This window comes from Chrysemys picta, chromosome 4 (genome assembly GCF_011386835.1).
Source record: "Chrysemys picta bellii isolate R12L10 chromosome 4, ASM1138683v2, whole genome shotgun sequence".
In the NCBI taxonomy this organism is placed as follows: Eukaryota; Metazoa; Chordata; order Testudines; family Emydidae; genus Chrysemys; species Chrysemys picta.
This window is the reverse complement of record NC_088794.1, coordinates 147,761,357-147,785,277: the sequence shown is the minus strand read 5'-3', so window position 1 is coordinate 147,785,277 and position 23,921 is coordinate 147,761,357. Positions and strand designations below refer to the sequence as shown.

The 23,921-nt window shown below is 44.6% G+C and overlaps 2 protein-coding genes across 4 annotated transcripts in view; one reads left to right on the top strand and one right to left on the bottom strand.

Annotated features, from left to right (window-relative positions):
- The window catches only part of GPR137C (G protein-coupled receptor 137C), a 29,852-nt gene extending 20,008 nt beyond the window's left edge, over positions 1–9,844 (top strand). Inside the window, exons 4-8 of one of the 2 annotated variants that reach the window (XR_006172433.2) lie at positions 2,187–2,336; positions 3,613–3,738; positions 3,905–4,023; positions 6,550–6,862; positions 7,148–9,844. Coding sequence is in view for 1 of the 2 variants with exons in the window: in XM_024105483.3 (XP_023961251.1) it covers positions 2,187–2,336; positions 3,613–3,738; positions 3,905–4,023; positions 6,550–6,721 (567 nt within the window). In the remaining variant the exon portion in view is untranslated. Of the gene's footprint in view, positions 1–2,186; positions 2,337–3,612; positions 3,739–3,904; positions 4,024–6,549 lie in introns of both variants that reach the window. The other variant, XM_024105483.3, reaches the window with a different exon arrangement.
- Positions 9,845–15,434: 5,590 nt separating this feature from the next.
- The window catches only part of ERO1A (endoplasmic reticulum oxidoreductase 1 alpha), a 32,438-nt gene continuing 23,951 nt past the window's right edge, over positions 15,435–23,921 (bottom strand). For both annotated transcript variants that reach the window (XM_065593933.1, XM_065593934.1), the window contains 7 exons: positions 22,359–22,385; positions 22,084–22,176; positions 20,116–20,362; positions 19,143–19,212; positions 18,679–18,765; positions 18,339–18,472; positions 15,435–15,899 (listed from right to left, as the gene is read on the bottom strand). In XM_065593933.1, coding sequence (XP_065450005.1) covers positions 15,839–15,899; positions 18,339–18,472; positions 18,679–18,765; positions 19,143–19,212; positions 20,116–20,362; positions 22,084–22,176; positions 22,359–22,385 — 719 coding nt within the window. In that variant the 3' untranslated portion in view covers positions 15,435–15,838. The remainder of the gene's footprint in view (positions 15,900–18,338; positions 18,473–18,678; positions 18,766–19,142; positions 19,213–20,115; positions 20,363–22,083; positions 22,177–22,358; positions 22,386–23,921) is intronic.

Here is a 23,921-nt window from a genome sequence, read left to right as displayed (position 1 = left end):
TGTAGCATATCCTTATGGGCTAACTGCACCTGGTGTGGGGTTCCCTCTCTCCCTGCCTTTTCCAGAGTAGACCAAAGGATGTATAGACGCACCCACATTCCATCAGCTGGGAGCACTGCGCATAGGCAGCCTGTTAGCTTCACTGGCCCTTCAGGATCAGGGAGACGCTCTCCTTTCCTCACCTGGCCGTGACTTCCACCACTTGAGGGACTATGTCAGGAACTGGGAAGGGTGCAACATGCAGAAGCACCTACCCCAAGTCCTGGGCTCTTCTGTAGATCTAGAATCTGTTCTGGGCCAGGCTTGGTCTCTCTCCATTGCAGGAGCTCTGGACTCTTGTTACTATTGGAGCCAGAATTCCAATCCCATGCTGATAGCCTGAGGAAAGGCAGCATTGCCTCTGCTGCAGGTGGGGCTACTAGTGGACTATCTCCGTTTTGCCCATGGTGACCATGCTCTGTCCAGGATCTGCAAAGCCCCTGTCATGGAGACTGACTCAAACAAGGCGGGGCAGCATTGGCCCCCTCTTCAAAGAAGGGATGAGGATGTTGCTGGGCCTGAATACTAGTGATCAGGAATTGGCAGCTCCTGTGTGTGGCCAAATTGGGAGCCTGGGCTTCTGTAGCTCAACAAAGCTACTCTGCCCAAGGCAATGACTCTTACATCTGAGTCGCTTTGCTAGATCCGTGTCTACATTATGGGCCGGTAGGAGACGCTTCCCTCTCCTTGGAATTATGCACAGCGACCACTTGAGCTTTCCTGCACATAGTCTGCTTTGTGGCAGACAGTGACCTAACAGGCTTTAAACTACTGCACCAGTAAAATGCCAGCCTGTCTCCTCTGCCTTAGGTGTTTCTGCTGCCTGGTCTGAACTTGCATAGGAGAAGGGGGATCTGACCCACACACACACACCTCCTGCAGAGTCCATGACTCAGGGACCTTGCCCCATATTTGTCTAATGGGCTCAGCACATTGAAGGCACTACATAGACTGGGTGGTGTAGCCTGGTATAGTTTATCTTCAGTAGCATATGTAGTTCCTGATGGCTTCCCATTTTCTCCCCCAAAAACTGCCCATGTGCATCTTCCTGAGATGAGTGAACGGTCAAGGGGGCAGGTGCTAAAGAGCCCAAGTTTATTTGGGGCCAGTTAAACTGCCAGAAGTTTCTCCAGTCCTCGAAAACGGCCTTGTGCTGCAAACAAGGAAAAGGTAGAACTAAAACTCTAGCTTCTGGCTGCACATTCTGGGTCTCAATGACACATTTGGCAAGTCACTTTTGTCTGGGGGGGGGAAATGGACACGAGCGTTTCAGCAAGTTGTAATATCTGACCGTGAGGGCTCAGTGCTGCTGGTTTCGGCTCTGCAGCACGATCAGGCAGGAGTCACAGTTGCATGAACCTGAATTTAAATAGCCTTCAGAGATGTACTGACTTCCTCTGCACAGGATTGGTTTCCTTTGCCCTGCGAGCGTGTTCTGAAATCTGAGAAGTTGCTGCTTCTGGAAGTAGAATTTGTCCTCCACTGACATTCATATGCTCTCTCTCCTCTTGCCACCCCACAGCTCCTTGCTGTGGGAATTGCTCCTCATCAGTAGTATACCAAGGTTTCTCTTACTCAAAGAACAACTTCACAAAGGGCTGTTGCTATATCAAAACTCCATCCCTCTCTGCAACGTGTACTGTACTCCCCAACCAATGTAATACTGGGGCTTTCACACAGATTGCTGTTAACTAATCGCTGGGCTTCACGCCTCAAGTTCATGGCACCATAAACGAAGACCAAACCCAACCCAACCTGTATTTAGCTTCTAACTAAGCTATAGCTGTCCAGCCAGGTAGTCTGTATAATTGTCTGCTTGCAAAAATAACTGCTATGCAACTGGGACCCACTACTGGAATAATCCTCCCTGTGGTTCTATTACTTGGTTGGCAAGGTTCCACTTCTCTTCCTCAAGAAACAGCCATGTGACACTGGATGATTGCAGTCAACTCACCGCCAGCTCAGAATGAGGTTCTTTATGCTAGCTTTAAATATTTTAGTGAGGGCATAGTTGTGTCGATGTTCTGGGTCCGATCATGCATGCATGCATGCCCGACTTGCTGTGCATAAAATTACAATTTTATGGGAAGATTTGTGTAACAGCCTATTTGATTTTTAACGTATCTCGCTTCCTCTCCTGTTCTTAGGGCACATCTGTCTGCCAGGCCATTCTTGTCGGTTCAGTAGTTGTTCTTCTGTACTCTTCAAGGGCTTGCTATAATCTGGTAGCAGTGGCCATATCTCCAGAGAATGTTCCTAGTCCATTTAATTATGGCTGGGACAACCTTTCGGATAAGGTAACTAATAATATTAACGGGTGGGCGTTGGAGGGTGGTGGGGGGTGTCTCAAATCCAGAACGTGGCTACTGAGGAGAAAAATCAATGTTCTGGGTGTGTGGGATCTCACTAAAGATGCTATAGCAGTGTTCTAAAAAGCTCTCCTATTCCAGTTCCTGCAACTCACTAAACAGTCAGTTCTAATAGGAATGTAATGCTAATAGGACACATCCGCTATCTACAACTAGACATGTCTATGGAGGAACTTGACCCTGAAGACTCAAAGGCAGCCCAGGTAACTCACACCTGATGCTAATACATTAAAAGAGCTGCCGTATTTGGGGAAATATGACTCACCCCATCGCTACTTAGGCGCTCCTTTAATTTGGGGGGTTACTTGTCACAAGTGCTTCTAAATGTTAGATCTCTGGTGGCAACTACCGTACCTTCCTACTCCACGTAACTGCCCCTAACATCTTACTAGCCATAACAGGAAGATGCAGCGAATGGGATTTGCTTGCCAAGTATCTAAATACTGACCAGGTGCACAAGACTAAACATCAGTGAGATCTTAATTGGACCCCAAACTGCACCCTCTTAATGAGTGCACACCTGTATTGCTGGTGTAATGGCACGATATACTGTGCTGCAATATAGACCGGTCGGTAGGTCCATCTAGATCCTGAGCATCTGTGACCAGCCAGGGTTGTCTGAAACCACGGTGGAGATGTATAGAGCACATCTGTCTGTCGTCATACCCTCTGCCCTAGAGGCAATGGTGCTGATGGGATACTAGTTACCACATCACTGTATACATGGGTGTGAGAGCCTCCCATGTACCACCCTATAATCTAGAAACATTCTAAAAGATGTCTGACTTGACATGGAACACTTGCACTTATTGGTGCGGGGTCCACTTTTTACACTAAGGAACTAGCCCAAAACTCCCCCAGAAAACGGAGTAGGCTTTGCATGGAAGCTCTCGGCTGAAATCTGTAGCAGCTGGTACTGGCCACTCAGTGGCAGGATACTGCCCTAGCTGGACCACTGATCTGAGCCAGTCTGGGAACTGCGGTGCGCAATGCTAATCCGAAATCTTTCCAGATTTGAAATGCAGAAGCGTTTCCATGCACTGCATCCTAGTCTCTTTCTTGGAATCCCATCACTCTGGGGTAAATCTCCGTGTTTGTGTGTGTGTTTTTTTTTGTTTTGTTTTTGTTTTTGTTGTTTTCCCCCCAAAAGTGCTGTGTTAAGAACAAAACCCTCGAGGTTTAAACATAACCCCTGTGTTTGCAGATGCATGCAGAAGAAGTCAGTGGTGAAGAATATGTGGTGTTTGGAGTAGTCCTCTTCCTCTGGGAGCTTGTGCCAACCAGTTTTGTGGTGCTGTTCTTCCGGGCTCAGAAGCTAACTCAGAACTTGGTAGGATATGAACTAATTGCTCTAGGGTTAGGATCTTTTTCAAGTTGCTCTTTGCACATAAAACTTGTCTGATTTACTCCAGTTAAATGGCTCTTTCCACTACATAATCGCTAGAAATTGGGTGCTTTTTAAAAAAAACACTTTTCCCCCCTCCCTCTATCAACAGACACCAGCTGGCATGATAAACAGTCATAGTTATAGCTCCAGAGCATACTTCTTTGACAATCCAAGGCGATACGACAGTGACGATGACTTGCCAAGACTTGGTGCGAGAGAAGGAGGCAGGTAGGTTGGGAGCTGTTCGGATATTCAGAATCGCCATTCAACTCTTGCGTGAGAGCAGCAAACAGTGTCTACAGAGCAGCCAATTCCTGCTCTTCTTTTAAGCCCAAGAATCTTCCCTAGCAAAGGGGCCTAGAACTGGTAGACCAGATTAATAAGGCAGTTCATAACGCAAGCTTTGGCTTGCACTAAGGACCGGAGATCTGAACTTACCCTGGTGGAAATCATGGACTTTGGCTACAGGTGCTAACCGTCACTGAAAATGAGGCCACTCTTGTGTGCTTAAAGTCAGAGAAAAGAAGTCTGTTAAAATGCATGGAGGTTTACAGGCATGTGTACCTGTAAACTAAAAACTGCTGTCTTCCTGGTGAAGACTTGCAAGCTGCAGAAAGTCCTGGGTAAAGTGGGTGGGTGTGTTTGGTTTTTTTTTTTCCATTGATTGATTGGTTTGTATGGTGTGTGTTTGTGGTGTTTTTTTGGCTGGAGTAACAATTATTGCTGTATAACAATCTTGAGACACAAGATATATGGAAACTTAGCAGGGCTGTAGTGTTCTCCTCAGGCTGAGGTCCAGGCATCTCTGAGTTCAGCTTGGTGTGATGGGTGCTCTAGAAATACGAACAGTCCTAGAAATGATGAGTGAACTTGTGTATATTGGCTTTATTTTAGGGCTGTCAATTAAGTGCAGTTAACTCACACGATTAACTCAGAAATTAATCGCACTGATAACAATAGAATACCACTTGTAGAAATTAAATATTTTTGGATGTTTTTCATTTTCAATATTGATTTTAATTACAACACAGAATACAGTGCTCACTCTTAGTATTTTTTTATTACAAATGTATGTACTGTAAAAATAAGGAATAGTTTTCAATTCACCTCATACAAGTACTGAAGTGCAATCTCTATCGTGAAAGGGAAAATCTGCAGTTTGGTTACATAACTGCACTCAAACAAAACAATGTAAAACTTCAGAGCCTCCAAGTCCACTCAGTCCTACTTCTTAGTCTGCCAATCGCGAAGACAAACAAGTTTGTTTACATTGATGGGAGATACTGCTACCTGCTTCTTAGTTACAAGGTCACCTAAAAGTGAGAATAGGCATTCACATGGCACTTCTGTAGCCGGCATTGCAAGATATTTACATGCCAGATATGCTAAACTTTCGTATGCCCCTTCATGCTTCAGCCACCATTCCAGAGGACATGCTTCCATGCTGATGTGGTGGGTTTTTTTGTCGTTTTTGTTTTTTTTAAATGAGCATCAATTAAACTTGTGACTCTACTCCTTGAGAAGATAATTTGTATGTCTCCTGCTCTGTTTCACCTGCATTCTGCATATATTTCATGTTATAGCAGTCTTGGATGATGACCCAGCACATGTTGGCTTTAAGAACACTTTCACAACAGATTTGACCAAATGCAAAGAAGGTACCGATGTAGCTATTTTTAGAAATCTCACAGCATTCAACCCAAGGTTTAAGAATCTGAAGTACCTTGCAAAATCTGAGAGGGACTTGGTGTGGAGCATGCTTTCAGAAGTCTTAAAAGAGCAACGCTCTGCAGCAACTACAGAATCCGAACCACCAAAAAAGAAAATCAACCTTCTGCTGGTAGCATCTGAGTCAGATGATGAAAATGAAGCTACGTCGGTCCACTCTGCTTTGGATTCTTATCAAGCAGAACCCATCATCAGCATGGACAACATCCTCTGGAATGGTGGTTGAAGATGAAGGGACATATGACTCTTTAATGCATCTGGCACGTAAATATCTTGCAACGCCGACTACAATAGTGCCATGCGAACGCCTGTTCTCACTTTCAGGTGATGTAAACAAGAAGCAGGCAATAATACTGCCTGAAAACTGTAACCAACCTTGTTTGTCTGAGTGATTTGGCTGGCCAAGAAGTAGAACTGAGTGGACTTGTAGGCTCTGAAGTTTTACACGATTTATTTTTTGAATGCAGTTTTTTGTACCTGTTCCTACATTTGTACGTTCAACTTTCATGATAAAGGTATTGCATTACAGTACTTGTATGAGGAGTTGAAAATTTGTGTTTTTACAGTGCAAATATTTGTAATAAAATGAGCACTGTACACTTTGTAGTCTGTGTAATTGACATTAAAATGTAACAAACATCCAAAAATATTGAAAATGGTATTCTCTTGTTTAACAGCACGATTTAAAAAAAAAAAAAATCGAATCATGCAATTAATCACTTGACAGCTGCTTTGGGGGTGGGGGGAGGGGAGAATGCTCAGCTTATGACATCCATTGGAAAGGGCCTGACCTCTTTTAGGTGCTGGACACCCACTCTCTGAAAATTAAGGGCCCTTTAAGATGTCAAGTTGAGCATCAAAATCACTGGTCACCTCTGAAAAGTTGAAGCTTTGTCCAAAGCTTCCTATCTGAAGCCACTTTCAACTTCTGGTTGTATTAAAACTCCCACGCTAGACAGCACAATCCTGGGATAACGCTAGCCTCCCATCTCTCTAACCAATATTTCCCACTTCTTCTCTCCAAAGCTTGGCTACCCCTCCGTGCTCCGGCTGGTATGGCACTCTGACTGGGAGCGATAGCTATGCGGTTATTCCCTATCTGAGTGGACCTAAGCCAGATACCGCCCCGCTGCTCTTCACATGTAGTGATTTGGAAGCTAACAATCACCAGACCTTATACTCCACGCCGCAGAACTGAAGAGCCCACCAAGATTCGCTTCTCTTGGGGGCAGCTTTTGTGGGAGTCCGATCATTTTCCAAACATCGAACTTCATCTGCACAAACATTCCATTCTCTCTTGCAGCTGTAAACCAGAACCTGGAGACTTAGGCTGCGTGTGGTATGTAAGACTGTTACTCATGGTACCGTGTAGCAAAGGGAAGGTGAAAAATCTCTGGGAGCTCTTTGGGAGGGAGGGAGAGGTGCGGGCAGGGGCGGGGGGGGTCCAGTCTTCTCAAGATGCTCGCTGGCAGCTAGAAGCACCAGAGCTGACTCACTAGACCAACATCAAATGCGTATTTGCACTTTTTATCTGCACGTTCTGAAGGAACACCTCACACTCCGACTTCCCTTTGGAACAGCCTGGGTCTGTTCCATGTTCATCTTTTTAATTGCACATCCATAGATGGGAGAGGTGTGGTCATCCTGCGAAGATGGGCGCGTCGATACGTAGGCCATGCTGCACTCTGCAACCTGATCCGCTCCAAGGACAAATGCGTCCTCTTCAGAGAAACGGTGTGGGATTTACACTAATGAAGAAAGTTACCTAATGTATAATGTGCCATAGTCACACAAGACAAATGTAGTGTCTCTTTGCTGGGGATGTGGGCTTACTCTAACTCTGTCCTCGCGGCAGCGGACTGCTAAAATACTCTTAGCTGGACTGTGGGTTAAAGCAAACCTTCAAGCATGGGTGTTGCGAAGGCCTTTTAAAAGCCTGAGCTCAATGGCTTCTACTAGCACGAAGGGCACTGAACAGTAACCAGCTCTGCTCTTTTAAACAAAAAAAAATGCCCCCTCGAGCGAGTCGCATGAGTGTGGTTACCGTTAAGCTTGTAGAGAGAACACGTGGCCATGAGGCATGCTCCTTGCAGGGTGGCTTCTTCAAGCAAACCTAGCAGTCAGTCTGCATAAGAGTGGCGTGAGCATTTTATTTTGGCCCGAACCCATACATAACACAGCTTCTTTCATACTAGGATCTGTTCACTGCATTCCCTAGTGGAGTCAGTGCTTAATCTGCCTTGGGGAGAATAGCAATTTTATATTTAACCTGACTGAATATAAACTAGAGATCATTCTTAGAACGTGAAACTTCTCTTCGCTTTCATGGCCGCTTTCTCTGACCGAAATCACGAAGCCTGCAGGGTGGTACCTGCATGCCACTATTTGGGACTGCCTCAAAACTTCTAGTTCTCCTGTCTCTTCAGACTGTCTGAGGAATAAGTGTCCCATGACATTCCACTGAATGTACTGTAAAAGTAGTGCAATGTGTCCTGAACTGGGGGGGTCCCCCCCACATTGAAGTATTAGATAAATTTTGGCATCTCATTGCAGGGTGTGCACTGGAAGGTGGGTCTAGTGAGTGAGAAGCATTTAATGGAATGTGTAGTGTTTTTTTTAACATCCAGGATTTTATTCTGGCAGGATGTTGGCCTTTAAATCATGTTTTTAACTGTGTCTAAAAGCACCCCATTCAAAATTGGAAAGCGAGACATGGCCGTAAGGATGCACAGGTGTTTGGATTAGGCTCTAAAGTTAGCTCTTAAATACACTGTTGGTTTACACGGATAGTAGCTCCTACAAGGAAAAGCATGCCTCTAGGGCAAAGCTGCTCTGGCCAGGGTAGGGCAGCTGCTCTCTCCAGCCTGTAGTAGACTTCCCCTGGATCTCTCCACCTTAGCATTCCTTTAGAAGCTTAAACTGGAAACGGTTGGCATACATTGCTGATGAGAGGAGCTGGTCCTGCTGATCAACTGCATGCTCTTTCCAAGGGTGTGCTTTGTTTTTAAACTTGAATTAAGATTTGATGTTAGAGTAAAACTTCACTGAGGGACTGAACAGGACCACATAGTCTGTAGGACCGGGGGGAAGTGTCCCTACTAGACAAGTGGGGATACTGCTGGCATATGGAACATGACTGACGTGACTGTCTAGCCTTTAAAATGCTGATTCCCAGGCTCACAGCTGTGTGTGTGTGAGTCTCTCTCTCTCACACACACACACACACACACACACACACACACACACACACACACACACACACACACGTTTTCCAAGAATAAACTCTTGGTTCTCAAAGAAGGTAGTGGAGACTTGGGAGCAGGCCTAAGATCTGTGTGGGAAAGAACATGTGAGCATATCTACATCCTTGCTCTTACTGAGCTACTTCTGAAGCCCCTCTCTCTGTATAACCCCCCACCCAGAAACTGAGCAGCTGGATTGAGGTGTAGGGGGGACTCTAATGTCCTCATTTTACTCTCTTGCTCACTGGTCCAAAACCAAGGCAACCCGTGCTCTTTCCTCTAAAGGCTCGGAGCCTGTGTTTGACAGATCACTGGATCCTTCTCGCTCTAATACTTGAGCTGAAAGGACTTTTATTTTAGCTACGATTGTACGACCCGTTTCATTGCCTAGGGTGGGATTCAGAAACCAGTTGCTCTGTCTTGATCGCCGCTTGACTTATGGTGAAACTAGCTAGGGAACTGAACTCCAGCTGCAGCCCTTCTCTTCCCCTCCCATAAGTCACCAAAGACGCAAAGTTCAGCCACTGGCCCCTCTTCTTGCTTTAATAATAATAAAAAAAAAAAAGTCCAAAGCACTAGGAGCACTTTAAGTTTCCTTTGGAGGGAAGGGCGTGTTGCGCAAAAAAAAAAAGGGCTACTGGCTCATTGTTCATATTGCACTGACGCACAGAACGACAATATGATCTTCCTCTCATTAGGGTCACAGATCAGGGCCGTGAGTCTCGTTGCTTAAGTACGTATTAGTGAGTGACTAGCACCTGTTTTGGGTTTTATTACTTTGTATGGATGGCCATTAATTTCCGAACTCCAACAGCTCAGATTGGAGCCGGTCTTGTGTTTTACTAAAGTAATTTATAGCTGACGTGTACAATGACTTTTATATGCATAGTTGCCTTTCATTCCATATTTTTTTTTTATTTTATTTTATTTTGTAATGGTTTAACTGTTTCTCTGCTTCGTAGCCAGTTGAGAGCTGGTTGCAACAGGAAGCTGTGGCCAATGAATGTACCTATTTGTTGTTGTTCACTAAACTGTAACCAAGCACTACTATGTTGAATAAAAAATTCTTCTGTGCTATTTATGGGCATCTGGGCTGAGTTCTGCCAATGGCGGTCTCTGCATCACTTGTCCACTGATCAGTGGACTTTACCCCAGTTTAAAATTTTTAAAGCCACGTTCTTTCTCTCCTCTCCCTCTTCTCTTCTCCCCCTCCTCCCCCCCGCTGCTTTCCTACACAGAGATCTAGCTTACACTCAGAGCCTTTAGAGGAGTGCCCCTTTAGCAAGTGAGTGGAAGTCTAAGAGGAATCTTCTGGCTTGAGGAACAAACTGAGGAAAGTGATAGTGGTATGTGGGTCTCAACCTCCTTAACAAGCATTCCCCATGGCACCCACCATCCACATCTTGTAGGTTAACTGTCCTAAGGTGGATCAGCTGGAAGGGTCAAGTGCCTCTTGATGCAGGAAACCCACAAGCATAAACTCTCTGCATAGCCCAGTCTGTAACTTGCCAATCCATGAGGTGACTCGGGGTATCTTAGTGACTCTGTATCTGTCACAGGAGCAGTAGATGTGTGTGGCTGCAGCATGAAGCAGAATGAAGATGGGTGAGCAGGAGTGAGAGCCTGGCCTTCCTCAAGGGGAGGTGCAAACTACCCTTGACGTAGCCTCTAACCCCTCCTACCCCACCTTCTTATTCTGTCCTGCAACCCTCCATCTCTGTCCTTCGGAACGTAGGAGGAAAGGGCTCTAGCACTCCTCTCCCCAGTTCGTAAGCACGAGCTGTGATGGCGGAGCGGCTGCCATGCTTGAATGGAGTTTTTCTTTACGGGGAAATGTACTTCTGGCCCTTGTACCCAGCCTTAATTCTAACCCACCCTCTGCTGTAACAAAGCAGATGAGTAGGTGGAGGCTCTGGGCGCGGTAGCATGATGCACTTAAAACTCACATGGGGGGGGGAGACAACATGCCACAAACCCACAGCCAGTAAAGGCTGGGGGGCAGCACCTCCTAGGCCAGTAACACCCCCAAGGGGCGAGGGGACAAGGCACCCTAGGTATGTCTGTCGGGCATTGGGGGGAGACTCCATGAGGAGGTGTTTCAGGCAAATGTCCCTCTCCTGTCTCCTGCGAGGCTTAAAGGCCTTGCAGATCTTGCACTTAACCGCCTGATGGGCCTCTCCCAGACACAAAGACGGGAGTCGTGGGGGTCGCCTGTGGGCAGAGGCTTGCTGCAGGAGCTACAGGGTTTGAAGGCAGCCCGTCTCTTCTCTCCCCCACCCCCAACTGCTAAAGACTATACTTAACAACTAAACAGGACAATTCACTAACAATGGGTAACTATATACAAAGATAAGTAGAAGAGTTAGGGATTAGTGGAGCACTTGTGAGCAAGAGACCACTCTTCCATCAACCGGCACTGGGGGTAAGAAGGAACTCAGGGGGGTTGGGCTGTCAGGGTCATATATAGAGCCCCATATCGGCACTCCGGGGGCTCCACAGCTGGCCCGACGGGTAGCTCCTAGGGAAAAGTTTCTGACATGCACACCTAACTGGACGTGATATGAGCAAGCACTCCATGAAGAACACCACATTTAGCTTCCCTGCTCGTTAACTGTGCAGAGACCAACCAGGCCTGGAGCCAGCCATGTCACTAAGCTGCCAGAAGCAGCCAAAGCAGTGACTGCTGTGCAGGGTGAGAGGGGATAAAAGAGGACCCAGCTAGGGTCCCCCATACCCTCAGCCCCCCTCTTCCTCTAGGGGAAAACTAGCACCCAGCTGGTACCTCCCTGCCTGTGATCTTGGGGACTCCAACCAGTAGCAGCAGCTGCCAGAGCAGGGACCTCTAGACACTGAGAACTTTTTACAAAGTTAACTAGACTTTCTCTGCCCTGGGCTGCGTGGCTCTTTGTTCCAACCATCTCCCTCCCCCACCAGTCCCTTCACCTCAGCTTTACTCCACACCTACCCTCTGTCTCATCTCCCCTGCCCAGTCCCGCTTCCCTCAAATGGTCCCCTCTCTTCTGCTGATCCCTTCCTAACTAAATCCTCTCCCACCCCCCTATAAATCATGGCACTACCTTGCCCGTGGCCACCCTCCTGCTGCTCATGTGTTTTCCCCTTCCCCTATCCCACCTATTTAGATCCTAAGCTCTCCAGAGCAGGGCCTGTTGCAACTTTGTGCTGATACAGGACCTAGCCCAGTGACACCACCCTGCTAACCATGGTCAATATAACAAAGGCTGGGCTTAGCTCTTGGCTCAAAGAGCATTCCATGTCCATCCTTTCCTGCATTGCCTAGCGATGGAAATCACAATGATTGGTGGCTGTGGCATAGAAGCAGCCTGCCCTACTCATGACACAGGCCCACTCGTGGTGGTAGAACAGAACTTGCATGCTCCGTCACTACCTTGACAGCAGAAAACTTGAGGGTAACTTAAAAAAATCCACCTGTTTTCCTCCCTTTCCCTAAGGGAGTGGAGTTTGGCACATAACCCTAGCCGCTGCTGCCATCATCAAACAGTGAAAGACTGAGGTGATTTCCTTCCAGGAACTGTGTTTAACCAGTGGTTGGTTGCATTGAACAATGAAACCCAGTGGTGGATGTTGCCAGATGTGATGGAGGTTAGTTGAAAGCCAGGGCTTGAAAAAAAATACATGTGGCTGTCCGGAGCAGGAAACGTTGAGGGTTGGCAGCAGAGGAGGGGACCCGAGCAGGTTCTACCCAATTTTGCCGCCGCTGCTGCTCAGAAAAAATGTGAGTGAGAGTAGGGGCTCTGCACTTGACAAAGATCTTCTCAGTGCATTCCTGGTTGGGGAAAGAATTGCTTTTTCCAACCAACAATGGTGGAGGACTCAGGCCCTACAGTTGCTCAGTTTTCCAGAGTGAAACATACTCTCTGACCTGTTGCAGTTATTGGAGAGCTAGGAACCAGTACAAATCTTGAATGGCACAATGCTGTTGCTCAGAGACTATGAGTAAGAGAGGAGACGTGTGCTCATAAACACTTCTTCTCTGTACATGCCAGGTGGAGCAGGGAAGCAGAATGTTCCCCCATCCTGAGAGCAGCTTGTAGGAAATCCAAACTTCAAACACATACTAGCCAAGGTAAGGCATATTGAGAATGAAACCCAGGGCCCAGAGATAGCACTCTTAGGGCAAACCCTGGCATCCCTTTTCCCAGCACCTTGTTGGTATGTAGAATCATAGGACTGGAAGGGACCTCAAGAGGTCCAGTCCCCTGCAATCATGGCAGACTTAGGTATCATCTAGACCATCCCTGACAGGTGTTTGTCTAACCTGCTCTTAAAAATTTCCAATGATGAAGATTCCACCACCTCCCTAGGCAACTTATTCCAGTACTTAACCACTCTGACAGGAATTTTTTTTCCTAATGTCCAACCTAAACCTGCCTTGCTGCAATTTAAGCCCATTGCTTCTTGTCCTATCCTTAGATTAAGAACAATAATTTCTCCCCCTTCTCCTTGTAACAACCTTTTATGTGCTTGAAAAGGTATGGCCCCTCGGTCGTCTCTTTTCCAGACTAAACAAACCCAATTTTTTCAATCTTCCCCCATAGGTCACATTTTCTAGATCTTTAATCATTTTTGTCGCTCTTCTCTGGACTTCCTTCAGTTTGTCCATATCTTTCCTGAAATGTGGCACCCAGAACTGGATGCAATACTCCAGCTGAGGCCTAATCAGGGCAGAGTAGAGCAGAAGAATTACTTTTCATGTCTTACTTACAATGGTCCTGCTAATACATCCCAGAATTAGGTGGGTTTTTTTTTCCCCCTGCAAGTGTTACACTGACTCATATTTAGCTTATGGTCTGTTATGACCCCCAGATCTCTTCCCGCAGTACTCCTCCTTAGGCAGTCATTTCCCATTTTGTATGTATGCAATTGATTGTTGTAAATGGAGTACTTTGCATTTGTCCTTATTGAATTTCATCCTATTTACTTCAGACCATTTCTCCAGTTTGTCCAAAACATTTTGAATTTTAATCCTATCCTCCAAAGCACTTGCAACTCCTCTCAGCTTGGTATCATCCGCAGACTTGATAAGTGTACTCTCCATGCCATTATCTAAATCGTTGACGAAGATACTGAACAGAACCAGACCCAGAACCGATCCCTGTGGGACCCCACTCGTTATGCCCTTCTACCATGACTGTGAACCACTCATAACTACTCTCTGGGAATGGTTTTCCAACCAGTTTTGCACCCACCTTAGAGTAGGGAAATGCAACCTTGATGGAGCTAGTTTGTTTATGAGGTCATGTGAAACCGTATCAAAAGCTTTACTAAAGTCAAGATATACCACATCTACTACTTCCCCCCCATCCACAAGGCTTGTTACCTTATCAAAGGCCTTAGCTACACTGGCACTGTACAGCGCTGCAACTTGCTGCGCTCAGGGGTGTGAAAACACACACACACCCCCCACGCGCAGCGAGCACAGTGGTGTGGAGTACATACAGCGCTGCAAGAGAGCTCTCGCAGAGCAACTACACTCGCACTTCACAGCAGTGCTGGGAAGTCCTGAGTGTAGCCAAGGCCAAAGGAAGCTATCAGGTTGGTTTGACACGATTTGTTCTCGACAAATCCATGCTGACTGTTACTTATCACCTTATCTTCTAGATATTTGCAAACTGATTGCTTAATCATTTGCTCCACTATCTTTCCAGGTACAGAAGTTAAGCTGACTGGTCTGTAATTCCCCGGGAATTACACTAGAAATTTCTCACCTGCTGAGGGAGATGGAAAAGTCTCATCTCAGCCTCTGAGGAAGAAGTGTCTGGCAACCTTTAAGACCTGCAGTGATTGAGATTCGTTTGTACAGAACCATTTTGGATTTGAGTAGGAGTATCAGACTCAGCACATTGTACTCTAACTACCCTTCTAAAATAGGGTTAAGGGGAAAGTGTAGTCAGAGCAAAATACTGTTTTAGGCTTTGTCTACACAGGGTTTCACCAGTTTCACTTTAACTGGGTTTTTTAAATGGATTTAAATTAATGCAAACCTCTGTGTGATCACTTATAGCCGTTTAGCTCAAACGGATTCCTGACTGAGTTTAGCTAAACTGCAACAAGCCTGGTTTAAAACTGAAATAAAGTGCATCCACACTGCTTTAGAATCACACCTTTAGTTCAATTGGTGCAGCTTTCTCCTGTAGACAAAGTCTTAGGCTAGGTCTACACTACCCGCCTGAATCGGCGGGTAGAAATCGACCTCTCGGGGATCGATTTATCGTGTCCCGTCGGGACGCGACAATCGATCCCCGAATCGGCGCTCTTACTCCACCAGCGGAGGTGGGAGTAAGTGCCGCCGACAGGAAGCCGCAGAAGTCGATTTTGCCGCCGTCCTCACAGCGGGGTAAGTCGGCTGCGATACGTCGAATTCAGCTACGCTATTCATGTAGCTGAATTTGCATATCTTAAATCGACTCCCCCCTGTAGTGTAGATGTACCCTTAGAGGGACACAGAGCAGTTGTCCTTTACAGCATCAACCATGAAGTTTAGGTGCATCCTCCAAGCTATCCTGTAGTATGCCCCAGGACTGTACCAAGGGAAGAGTTTTTCTATTTTACACCCTCACAAAATGTTGCCTTTAAAACAACTTAAATGCTGGCGTCTGGAAGAAACTATGGAACACAGACAACCACTAGTGAGTTACTGCATGTGTATTTCTGTGTTTGTCCAGTGTCACATTTTCACCAACATTGTCAATTTCCAAAGGCAGACAAAAATAGGTAAGTTTTATCCAAGGAAGGAGGAGTGCAGCACGTATTTAATCATTAGTCAACCATTCAAAATTATCTTCAAAAAATAAAAATTGATCATTTTACTTTATACATAATCAAATCTTTCTTCCCCACCCCACCCCGTTACAAAAAGCAGCTTCTTTGTACAAAAGATTTGGTCTCAGCAGGTCACTGACACAATCATTCTGTAAAGTGAAGAGTTCTTCCAGTGTCTTTTCCTTTTTCGGTTGCCTGAAGTGTGAAGGAAATCTGATTTTCCTCTGTTTTATGGAAAACAGAATAAAAAAGGTCATCAAAGTCTTTTTCTGTCACTGCACATTTCGTAACAAGTTCTTGAAGTTTTCCAGCTCTTTAACGCTAGTTGAAATCCTGCATGCAAGAGAAGGGAGGAAAAAAGTTAAGAGAAATCTAAAATACACAAAAGATCTCATTTTAAATGTTTTTCTATAAATGCAAATAATATTAGAAAACAGTTCTTGCAGTTAAGGATTTTGCATGTTAAAAGGGATTATGGAACTGAAACAAGTTTTGCTGACTCATTTTAAAGCCAGATGTAAATTATTATACGTTCTCAATCGTGGTAAGAGAAGCGGACCCTTCATAAATAAAACGTTAGCTAAGGTATGGTCAAATACGCTTGCTCAACAGAGGTGGTCATGAAGCCAACTATACAATTAAAACAGCCATTCAGAGGGGTTGTCAAAACAACTTACAGATAAACTGGTGTTTATTTTAAAAGTTTCTGAATTGCACACACCAAGTCATTTTATTGCAAAATGCACTTCGCTACTGGAGGTTTGGCAGCAGTGAGAAAACCACCAGGGCAAGTCCCTTGCTTAACTTCCCATATTTTTACAGCAATGTATGCTTCTTCATTGTATTCTCGTTTCAAATAGAGCAGTGGTTTCCAAACTTTAACAACCTGTGAACCCCTTTCACTAAAATGTCAAGTCTCCCAAACCCTCTCCTAAAAATGATTTCTTCCAGGGATTTTCTCCTTTACCTGAATATAAATTATAAAAGCTGTGATCTTGGAAATATAAAATTTGCTTTTATGACATGCTTATTACACACTATTAATTATTTATCATTACAGTATTTTTATTACATTATGAAAACAGCACCACACTTCCAAGATCTCACTTTCATAGCTTGTATCACTTTGAATAAGCCTGTTATAAGACAAGGCTCCTATGTTTCATCAAGGAGTATCAGATGTGAAACAGCAGGAAGGTATTTAAGAAGCCAACTCAGAGTTCCTCCTACACAAGCATTCAGGTCTTGAGCAGTCCAGGCAAACAATGGACATTACAACAAAGCTTAAACTTGTTCTTCATAATCATTTTAAAAACAATACTAGCTGCCTATTTACTTTTAAAAACAGCAAAAAAATATCCACCTCCCTTTCCATTTCTTATAAGGAGTCTTGAAGTTTAAATCTCCTCAGTGTGCTAGATATGGTTGCTTTGATCTGCTTAGCTCCTGGAAGTCCAGGGGCTCCGGGCTGCTGGCCCCATGCTGCCCCGGGTCCCTAGGGACAGCTCTGTCCCCCATTAGGGAATTCCCCCCCCCCCCGAGAACCCCCTGTAACATTTAGCGAACCCCCAGGGGTTCATGAACCCCAGTTTGGGAACCACTGAAATAGAGGATACCGACTAGCTGATTTGAAGGTCATTTACAAACATGATGGAGTAAACAACATTTCAGTTTGTCTTGATGTAGTTAAATGTTTGTTTTACAAAGCACTTCCAGCCCATATAGATGGGAAGAGAAAGTGGAATGAAAGCCCCTTATTGCTGGATATAGCGTCATACTGGGGTTGACTCCTCATGGTACTTTAGCACATAAAAGGACATGGGGGGGGGGAAAAGAGAATCTCAGCGTCATGAATCAGCTTCCTTTGGAAATATTCACCTGTGGAGTGCTCCCAGTTTCAGACAAGCTGTTTTCTAAGGTACCATTAAATCCGCACATTAAAAAGCAAACTGCGGTAGCCAGTACTCCCTTCTAAAAAGGATGGTAGCAGCACTGAGTGGTTTATTTTTTTGCCTCTCAGCACAAGCTGAAAAAATGTCAACCCGCTGAGGAAAGTGCTTAATGTTTTCCAGACCAACTTATCTGCCCTGGAGTTTTCCCTCTGCCATGTGCTACCAACTGGCGCTACAGGGGATAAAACTCACAGGCTTGGTTTGAAATTAATTTAGCTATAAACCAGGACTACGGGTGCAAAGAATCTCACAGAAAACCTGTTAACAGGTCTGGAGTTCTTAGCTGGCTAACAGAACAAAGGGGCAGCGTGTAACCAAAACGTCTTTCTTTTGAAAGGCTTCTTTTTTCCACAGCTACTGCCAAACAAACCTCCCCAGCTCCCAAAGAGCCTAATTGATGGATGCCTGTTAAATAGAACTCTTGCAAATAGACGTACCAATTTACTTTTAAACAACAACTTAGAAGCTTTAAGGTCAGCCTCCACGCTAAACAGGCCTGATAACGGGTACCTTTGTTGAAAGACAATGTGTTCCTAAAACAGATGCATGCAATTTCGTACAGACTTCTGAATTCTTCATATGAGAGCGTTGAGCATTAACTTTAAATCACAGAAAATGAAACAGAAAATATTGTTGCTTATTCCTACTTTAAACGATATCAACACAATCAACTGAAGTTTCTAAGTGTCATTATCAAGAAGTCCGATCAGATGTTAAAGAGTTAACACCGCAGTTACTAATCACAGTATACTTTTTTTTATTTGTATGCACCACCTTACATTTTAAATTGGAAAAAAGCAACACAGAATTTTAAACTAACCTTCCAAAAGCATTGAAGAAGGAGACTATTTCTTGTCTCGTTAGCTGGAATCCATAAGAGGGGCCACTTTCTGGCATGTTTTCTATCAGTTTTTGTGAAAAGAGGATCTTCAACGCCGTACCCAAGCCCTGAGTCTGTGCAGTATAAAACCAAACAGTAGTAAATGCCATTTGATGAGCAAATTAACTTCATTTCCCATCACTTTATTTGAACAGATTAATACAAACAACAGTCATCTTAATTGAGTGTAGGTTGCAGTAACACCTAGGAGCCCCAGTCATGGACCAGGACCCCGATGCTAGGTGCTGTACAAATAGAACAAATTGCTTATTGGACTTACTTGCAGCTTTCCCCAAAGGCGACATTTTAAACACCCAACGCAGTCCATAATTCTTGAAATATTCCTAAAATGGAGCCTAAATTCCTCCTAAAAAAAAATAGTAGGACTTTTAAATACAAAACATCATTGTTACATGGTTATTAAGAGATTTAAAAAAAAATCACATGTTGATTAGTTAGTGCCTAAGGAAATGCTTTCAGGTATTAGGGGCTCTATCAGGCAGGCTGTACCCTACATGTACCCATTTCCCAGAGAGGTTTTGTGGTGCATCTGAGCTTTCTACCATTATCAGAAGTGCTAAGAAAACTAGTGTCTATGTTTACTCCAGTTGGATATTTCTGGTCTAGTAACTTAAGCATATCAATATCTTATGATGTCATATTCAGTCTGATAACCCAACGTGAGAAGTACTTTATCCTGTCAGCAAGTAGTTTGAGGAAGGGGGGCACAAGATGAACAATTACCTTTAGTTTAGCAGCTTCCTTTTTATTTCCAGCAAAAAATGAGTTTTCATCAAAGTGCAAAGGGAAAGACCTGAAGCAAGACAAACAGGGTGAAATTTGCAAAAATCCCTAAGTGATACGAGCTTACATCCCATGATCAAGTGATTTAGGCACTTTGGCTCCTAAATCTCATTGAAAGTCAAAGGCAATTAGACACCTAAGTCACTTAGGAGTCTAAATTCCATTTTCAAAAGTCATTTGGGCTCTGAATCTCATCATTTAAATCTACTGTATGCACTTAAAATTCTCATAGCAAACCTCATTTTTATAATAAAAATGAGTTATCCATGTCTCAGTCACGAACAATAGGAGACCGGGCATGGGAAACTGACGAACTATAGCATCTCCCTCTATGAGACCAAGGGCCAGATTCTAATCTGAGTTAACTGACCTGTCCCATACATCCAATATTAGAGTCTTGCCCTATATCCACGACCATCTCTTTTTAGATGTTTAAAATGATTTTGGACTGAAACGTAAAGCTATACTAGAGTTCCGCAGATCAGTCAGATAGAAAGTAAGTTTCAGAAGTGACGACTAGACAGTTATTAAACTCAGTTCTGCGAAAGCTTAAAGACAACCTGAACTATTAACCAGTGGGGTTAGTACCTGGTTTGACCGTTTGAATTCAAATACCCGGGCAAGCCACTTAGCCTCTCTGTGCTAACAGAACTGCCCTGTCCCACGGGGGGGTTATGAAGTTAAATACATTACAAGAATGTGAAGCACCTTGAGATCTACTGATGAAAAGCTCTATGTGAGAGCTAGGTATTATTGTTACTGTGAGTACACTGGAATAATAATAATAATATCATTAGCTGACCCATACCATCGCACTACAGAAAAAAAAAATCTTATTTTCTAAAACATTTTAAGAAGGAGAGAATAAGACATATTCATAGCTGCTCACTATTCCCTTTCCAGCATTATTTACTTGGTTAGGTGAAGGATTTCCAGCAGTTGGTTTTTGATTTCTCTGTCTCTGTTTTCATTCCCTGTGAACAACTGGAATCCTGGACGCTCAAAGAATGGCAGAACTTTCGACATTGCCCGTAATTCAATTAGGTAGAGGAAATACAGGTTCTTGAGCCTCTTGGGACCTTCTCCTTGAGTAAGGACTTCATCAAATCTGTGCTGAAACTCAGTAATGTTGTGTCCCCACTTTGTCCCCGACCACGTATCTGAGAGAGGAGAAGAAAGGGGAAAGGGTAGCTTTGAAAATTGGGCAGTAAGCTTCTTTCCCACTATGCCCTGCACATGATAAAAGTAAAATTTAATGTTTACAACACTCAGACCTGGTCCATACACAAAGTTGCCCTAGCTTTTTATACCGATTTAAAACCTAACTTCCTATAAAACCCTGTGTGGACATTCTTAAATCATCTTACTGGTTTATACCGGTAAATTTACAGGTACAACCTAAATCAAGTTAACCAGTTTTAAACTGATCTACACATATCTAAACTGATGCAACCCCCTGGGTAATTCAATCTGTTTTTAAAACAACTTTAGTTAAACTGGTGTAATTTGCATGAACGCGAGGCCTTAGCAGTATCCAATCCACTGATCTCTTAGTTCAGTATACATTGATTGATGCCCCAATTTCCTTTGTCTCTTCATTCCTACCCTCAAAAACCATTAATTCATTGCAAAAGTCAAAGACACATCTTTGTTATGGGGTGACTTCCTGTGCAGGAAGACAGAGAGAGCTTCTTGTTTAATTCTTGTTGCAATGAATGCTGGACCCCGAGCTGCAGGCATTCCTGGATGAAATGAGTGAGGTCAGTGCACAGAGAGGTTTTATGCTGCCTTTTTAACTAGACGTGCAGCAAAATAAAAAGTGATTTGTCCAAATGAGGACTAATGAAAATATTTTTAGTGTTCAAGCTCCTAAAAAGAGAGTCTGTAAACAGAGAAACTACATACAAATGTCAGAGATGTAACCATCATCTGGTGGCTAACTGACACATAGTGTGGGATAAAGACACACTGTTGTCGCAGGTTATAGACACTTAACCAGAGAGTCTGTTAAACAAGAACTGTTGTACTAACAAGTCTTAAGGAATCCTGTAATGTGTGCAGTTGTCTGTCCGTACAAGCAGTGTATTACAATTCTTGGCCAATTCTGAGGAGTCAGAGGTCATTTGAATCACGCTACTGAGAAGTATGGACCAAAATTTTCAAAGCTGGGTGTCTAAACTCAGCCATCTAAGTCCATATTTAGGTACCTCAAGAAAAGCAGTGGACATGTCCTGGGAAAAGTTAAAGAATCTTGGAAAATCTTAACAGATCAGAATCTCTGCGAGAAATTGCTGCTAAACGTACTGTAATTGAGCAAAGCATGAAGGGTTAACCAGATTGGCGGGCAAGGCTGGGTCAGAGGTGGAAAGTTACTCCAAAGTGAGCTGTGACGGGAATCTGGAGGAGTGGAAGGGGCAAAGGCCAGGCCTTTTCAAACTGGAGTGCCTAAAGTGAGCCCCATTCAGGCAGTTCAGTACAAGGTGCGGAATGCCGGCAGCTCCATTCAGCAGAGATACGTGGCTGCTCCGCACTCCCGAGCATGTGCCAGTTTTGATTCAGGTGCCCAAATACGGATTCAGGAGCCTAATTTAGGGGCTTTGGTTTCCAATTAAATTTTTAAAAAATTAAGACGTTGAAAGGCATTTGGATAATTGTCTACCCAAACCGCATGTGTCTTCTTTCCACACCCAGCTGTCATCTGTGCATAAGGGAAGAAGGAGAGGAACGAAGGGAGAGGAGAAGGAGAGCGAAGCTGGACCCAAACCCTGCTGAAATGGGCGACCAGCTAGTATTTTACTAAGCAGTGAAAGTCAATTCCCATCTCAGCTGCCCTCAGAAGCAGCCTGGCTCTTAGCGACACACGGCAGAAAGTCACACCCACCTTGCAAGAGGTACCTGGCGCTCAAGTGGACGTTGATGCTTGCATGTAGGCCAGAAATGAGTTTGTAGAAAGCTCTCTTTTCTACGCAGAGGCCTGAAAGGAAAACGAGTCGATATATAAAATAATAATGTCTTGAATTTCCTTCCCTTGCTGTTATCAGAGATCTAATTTAATCACAGTTTGCTTTGGCCATTAATGCCCCGCTCCCCACATCACCACCACAGAAAGTCCATTTTGTATCACTCACAAAAAAAAAAACCAAAAAAAAACATTACCTTCCAGCCAACTGTAAAATGAATTCCCTGGAAATGAAGAAACAAACAGTCACGAGAGCTTTGACAAGGAAAATTTTGCACATTGACCAAAATAAATCGCCTAAAACACGTTACAAATTTGTTCAATGCTGTCCTCAGCGCACACAAAACAATTAGGAAAAAGTTACAGGCTAAGAGAAAATCCATGAATCTCGGTTCCTATTAGCAAAAAGAAGAACAGGAGTACTTGTGGCACCTTAGAGACTAACAAATTTATTAGAGCATAAGCTTTCGTGGACTACAGCCCACTTCTTCGGATGCATAAGGTGCCACAAGTACTCCCGTTCTTCTTTTTGCAGATACAGACTAACACGGCTGCTACTCTGGTTCCTATTAGGTAATTCTTGTCATAACCTCACAGCTGGTTTTGGTGTTACAGTAGGATTGCTGCATAGGCTAAGGTGATGCTCTGCCAATCAGAACACCCCGGCCAGACCCCTGAACCAATCAATGCAGAGCTGCAATGACTTCGGTGAGACTGCACGGGCAGGATTGCAAGATCGGGGCAGATGTTTCCAAGAGAGGGCACACAAAACCCCGTTGAAAGGGCCTCGCAGGTGACGGACACCGATGTCAGACTCGACATTTGCTAGCAGCTAAAGATAGGCTACTGACATTCTAGCAAAGCAACGTCTAGCGTCTTTTCCACCCATATCAGCAGGAGCCGGGAGCACTGAATTGCAGAAGAATACCCAACCCCAGGGGAAGTGGTGGGCCACAGCTTGCATCCCTTTTTGGGAGGGGAAGAGGGAACAAACGAACGGTTTTATTACTGACGGAAGACACAGCATTCTATCAGAGAAATAAAAACAATGCAAAGGTCAGTGCGATCTACAGCGGTCTCATAAGCCGGGACTTCGTATTTGCTCGCTGCTGGGTGATGGAAGAAAATGCAGAGAGAAACAAGCCACAGGGCACAAAGGAAGGACAACAGGCAGAGCATGTGCGCAGGGCTGAGTCCTGCAAGGCGCTAAATACTCCTACGATGTATACAGCGCCCTCAGCTTTGAAGGCAATAGGAGTTGAGGGCATGAGAGCGTGAGATAGGTGCCAGCTGCTATTGACTTTCAGTGATGCTGGGTGTTTAGGGTCCTGTGAAAATCCCCATTCTTATGGCATTACTTCACGTAAAAGCAGCTCCCTCTGCCACAGCAGAACTAGCATTAACGGAGGCACAAAACACACCCCGCCCGTCCAGGTCTTATGGGATGGGGTTTTGAAGAGCACTGGGGGGCTTGTCTACACAGCAAAAAAAGACCCAAGGTGGCAAGTCTCCGAGCCCGGGTCAGCTCCCTCGGGCTGCGGAGCTAAGAATAGCTATGCAGACGTTCAGGCTCTTGCTGGAGCCCGGGCTCTGAAATCCAGCAAGGGGGAAGAGTCCCAGAGTCTGGGCTCCAGCCCGAGCAGCTAACCTGCTATTTTTAGCCCCACAGTTGATCCAGGAACCTGTGCACCTAAAACTCTCTGGCTCTTTTGAAAACCCTGCCCAAAGGCTGTTAGCCTCAAGGATGGGGCATGTTCTCT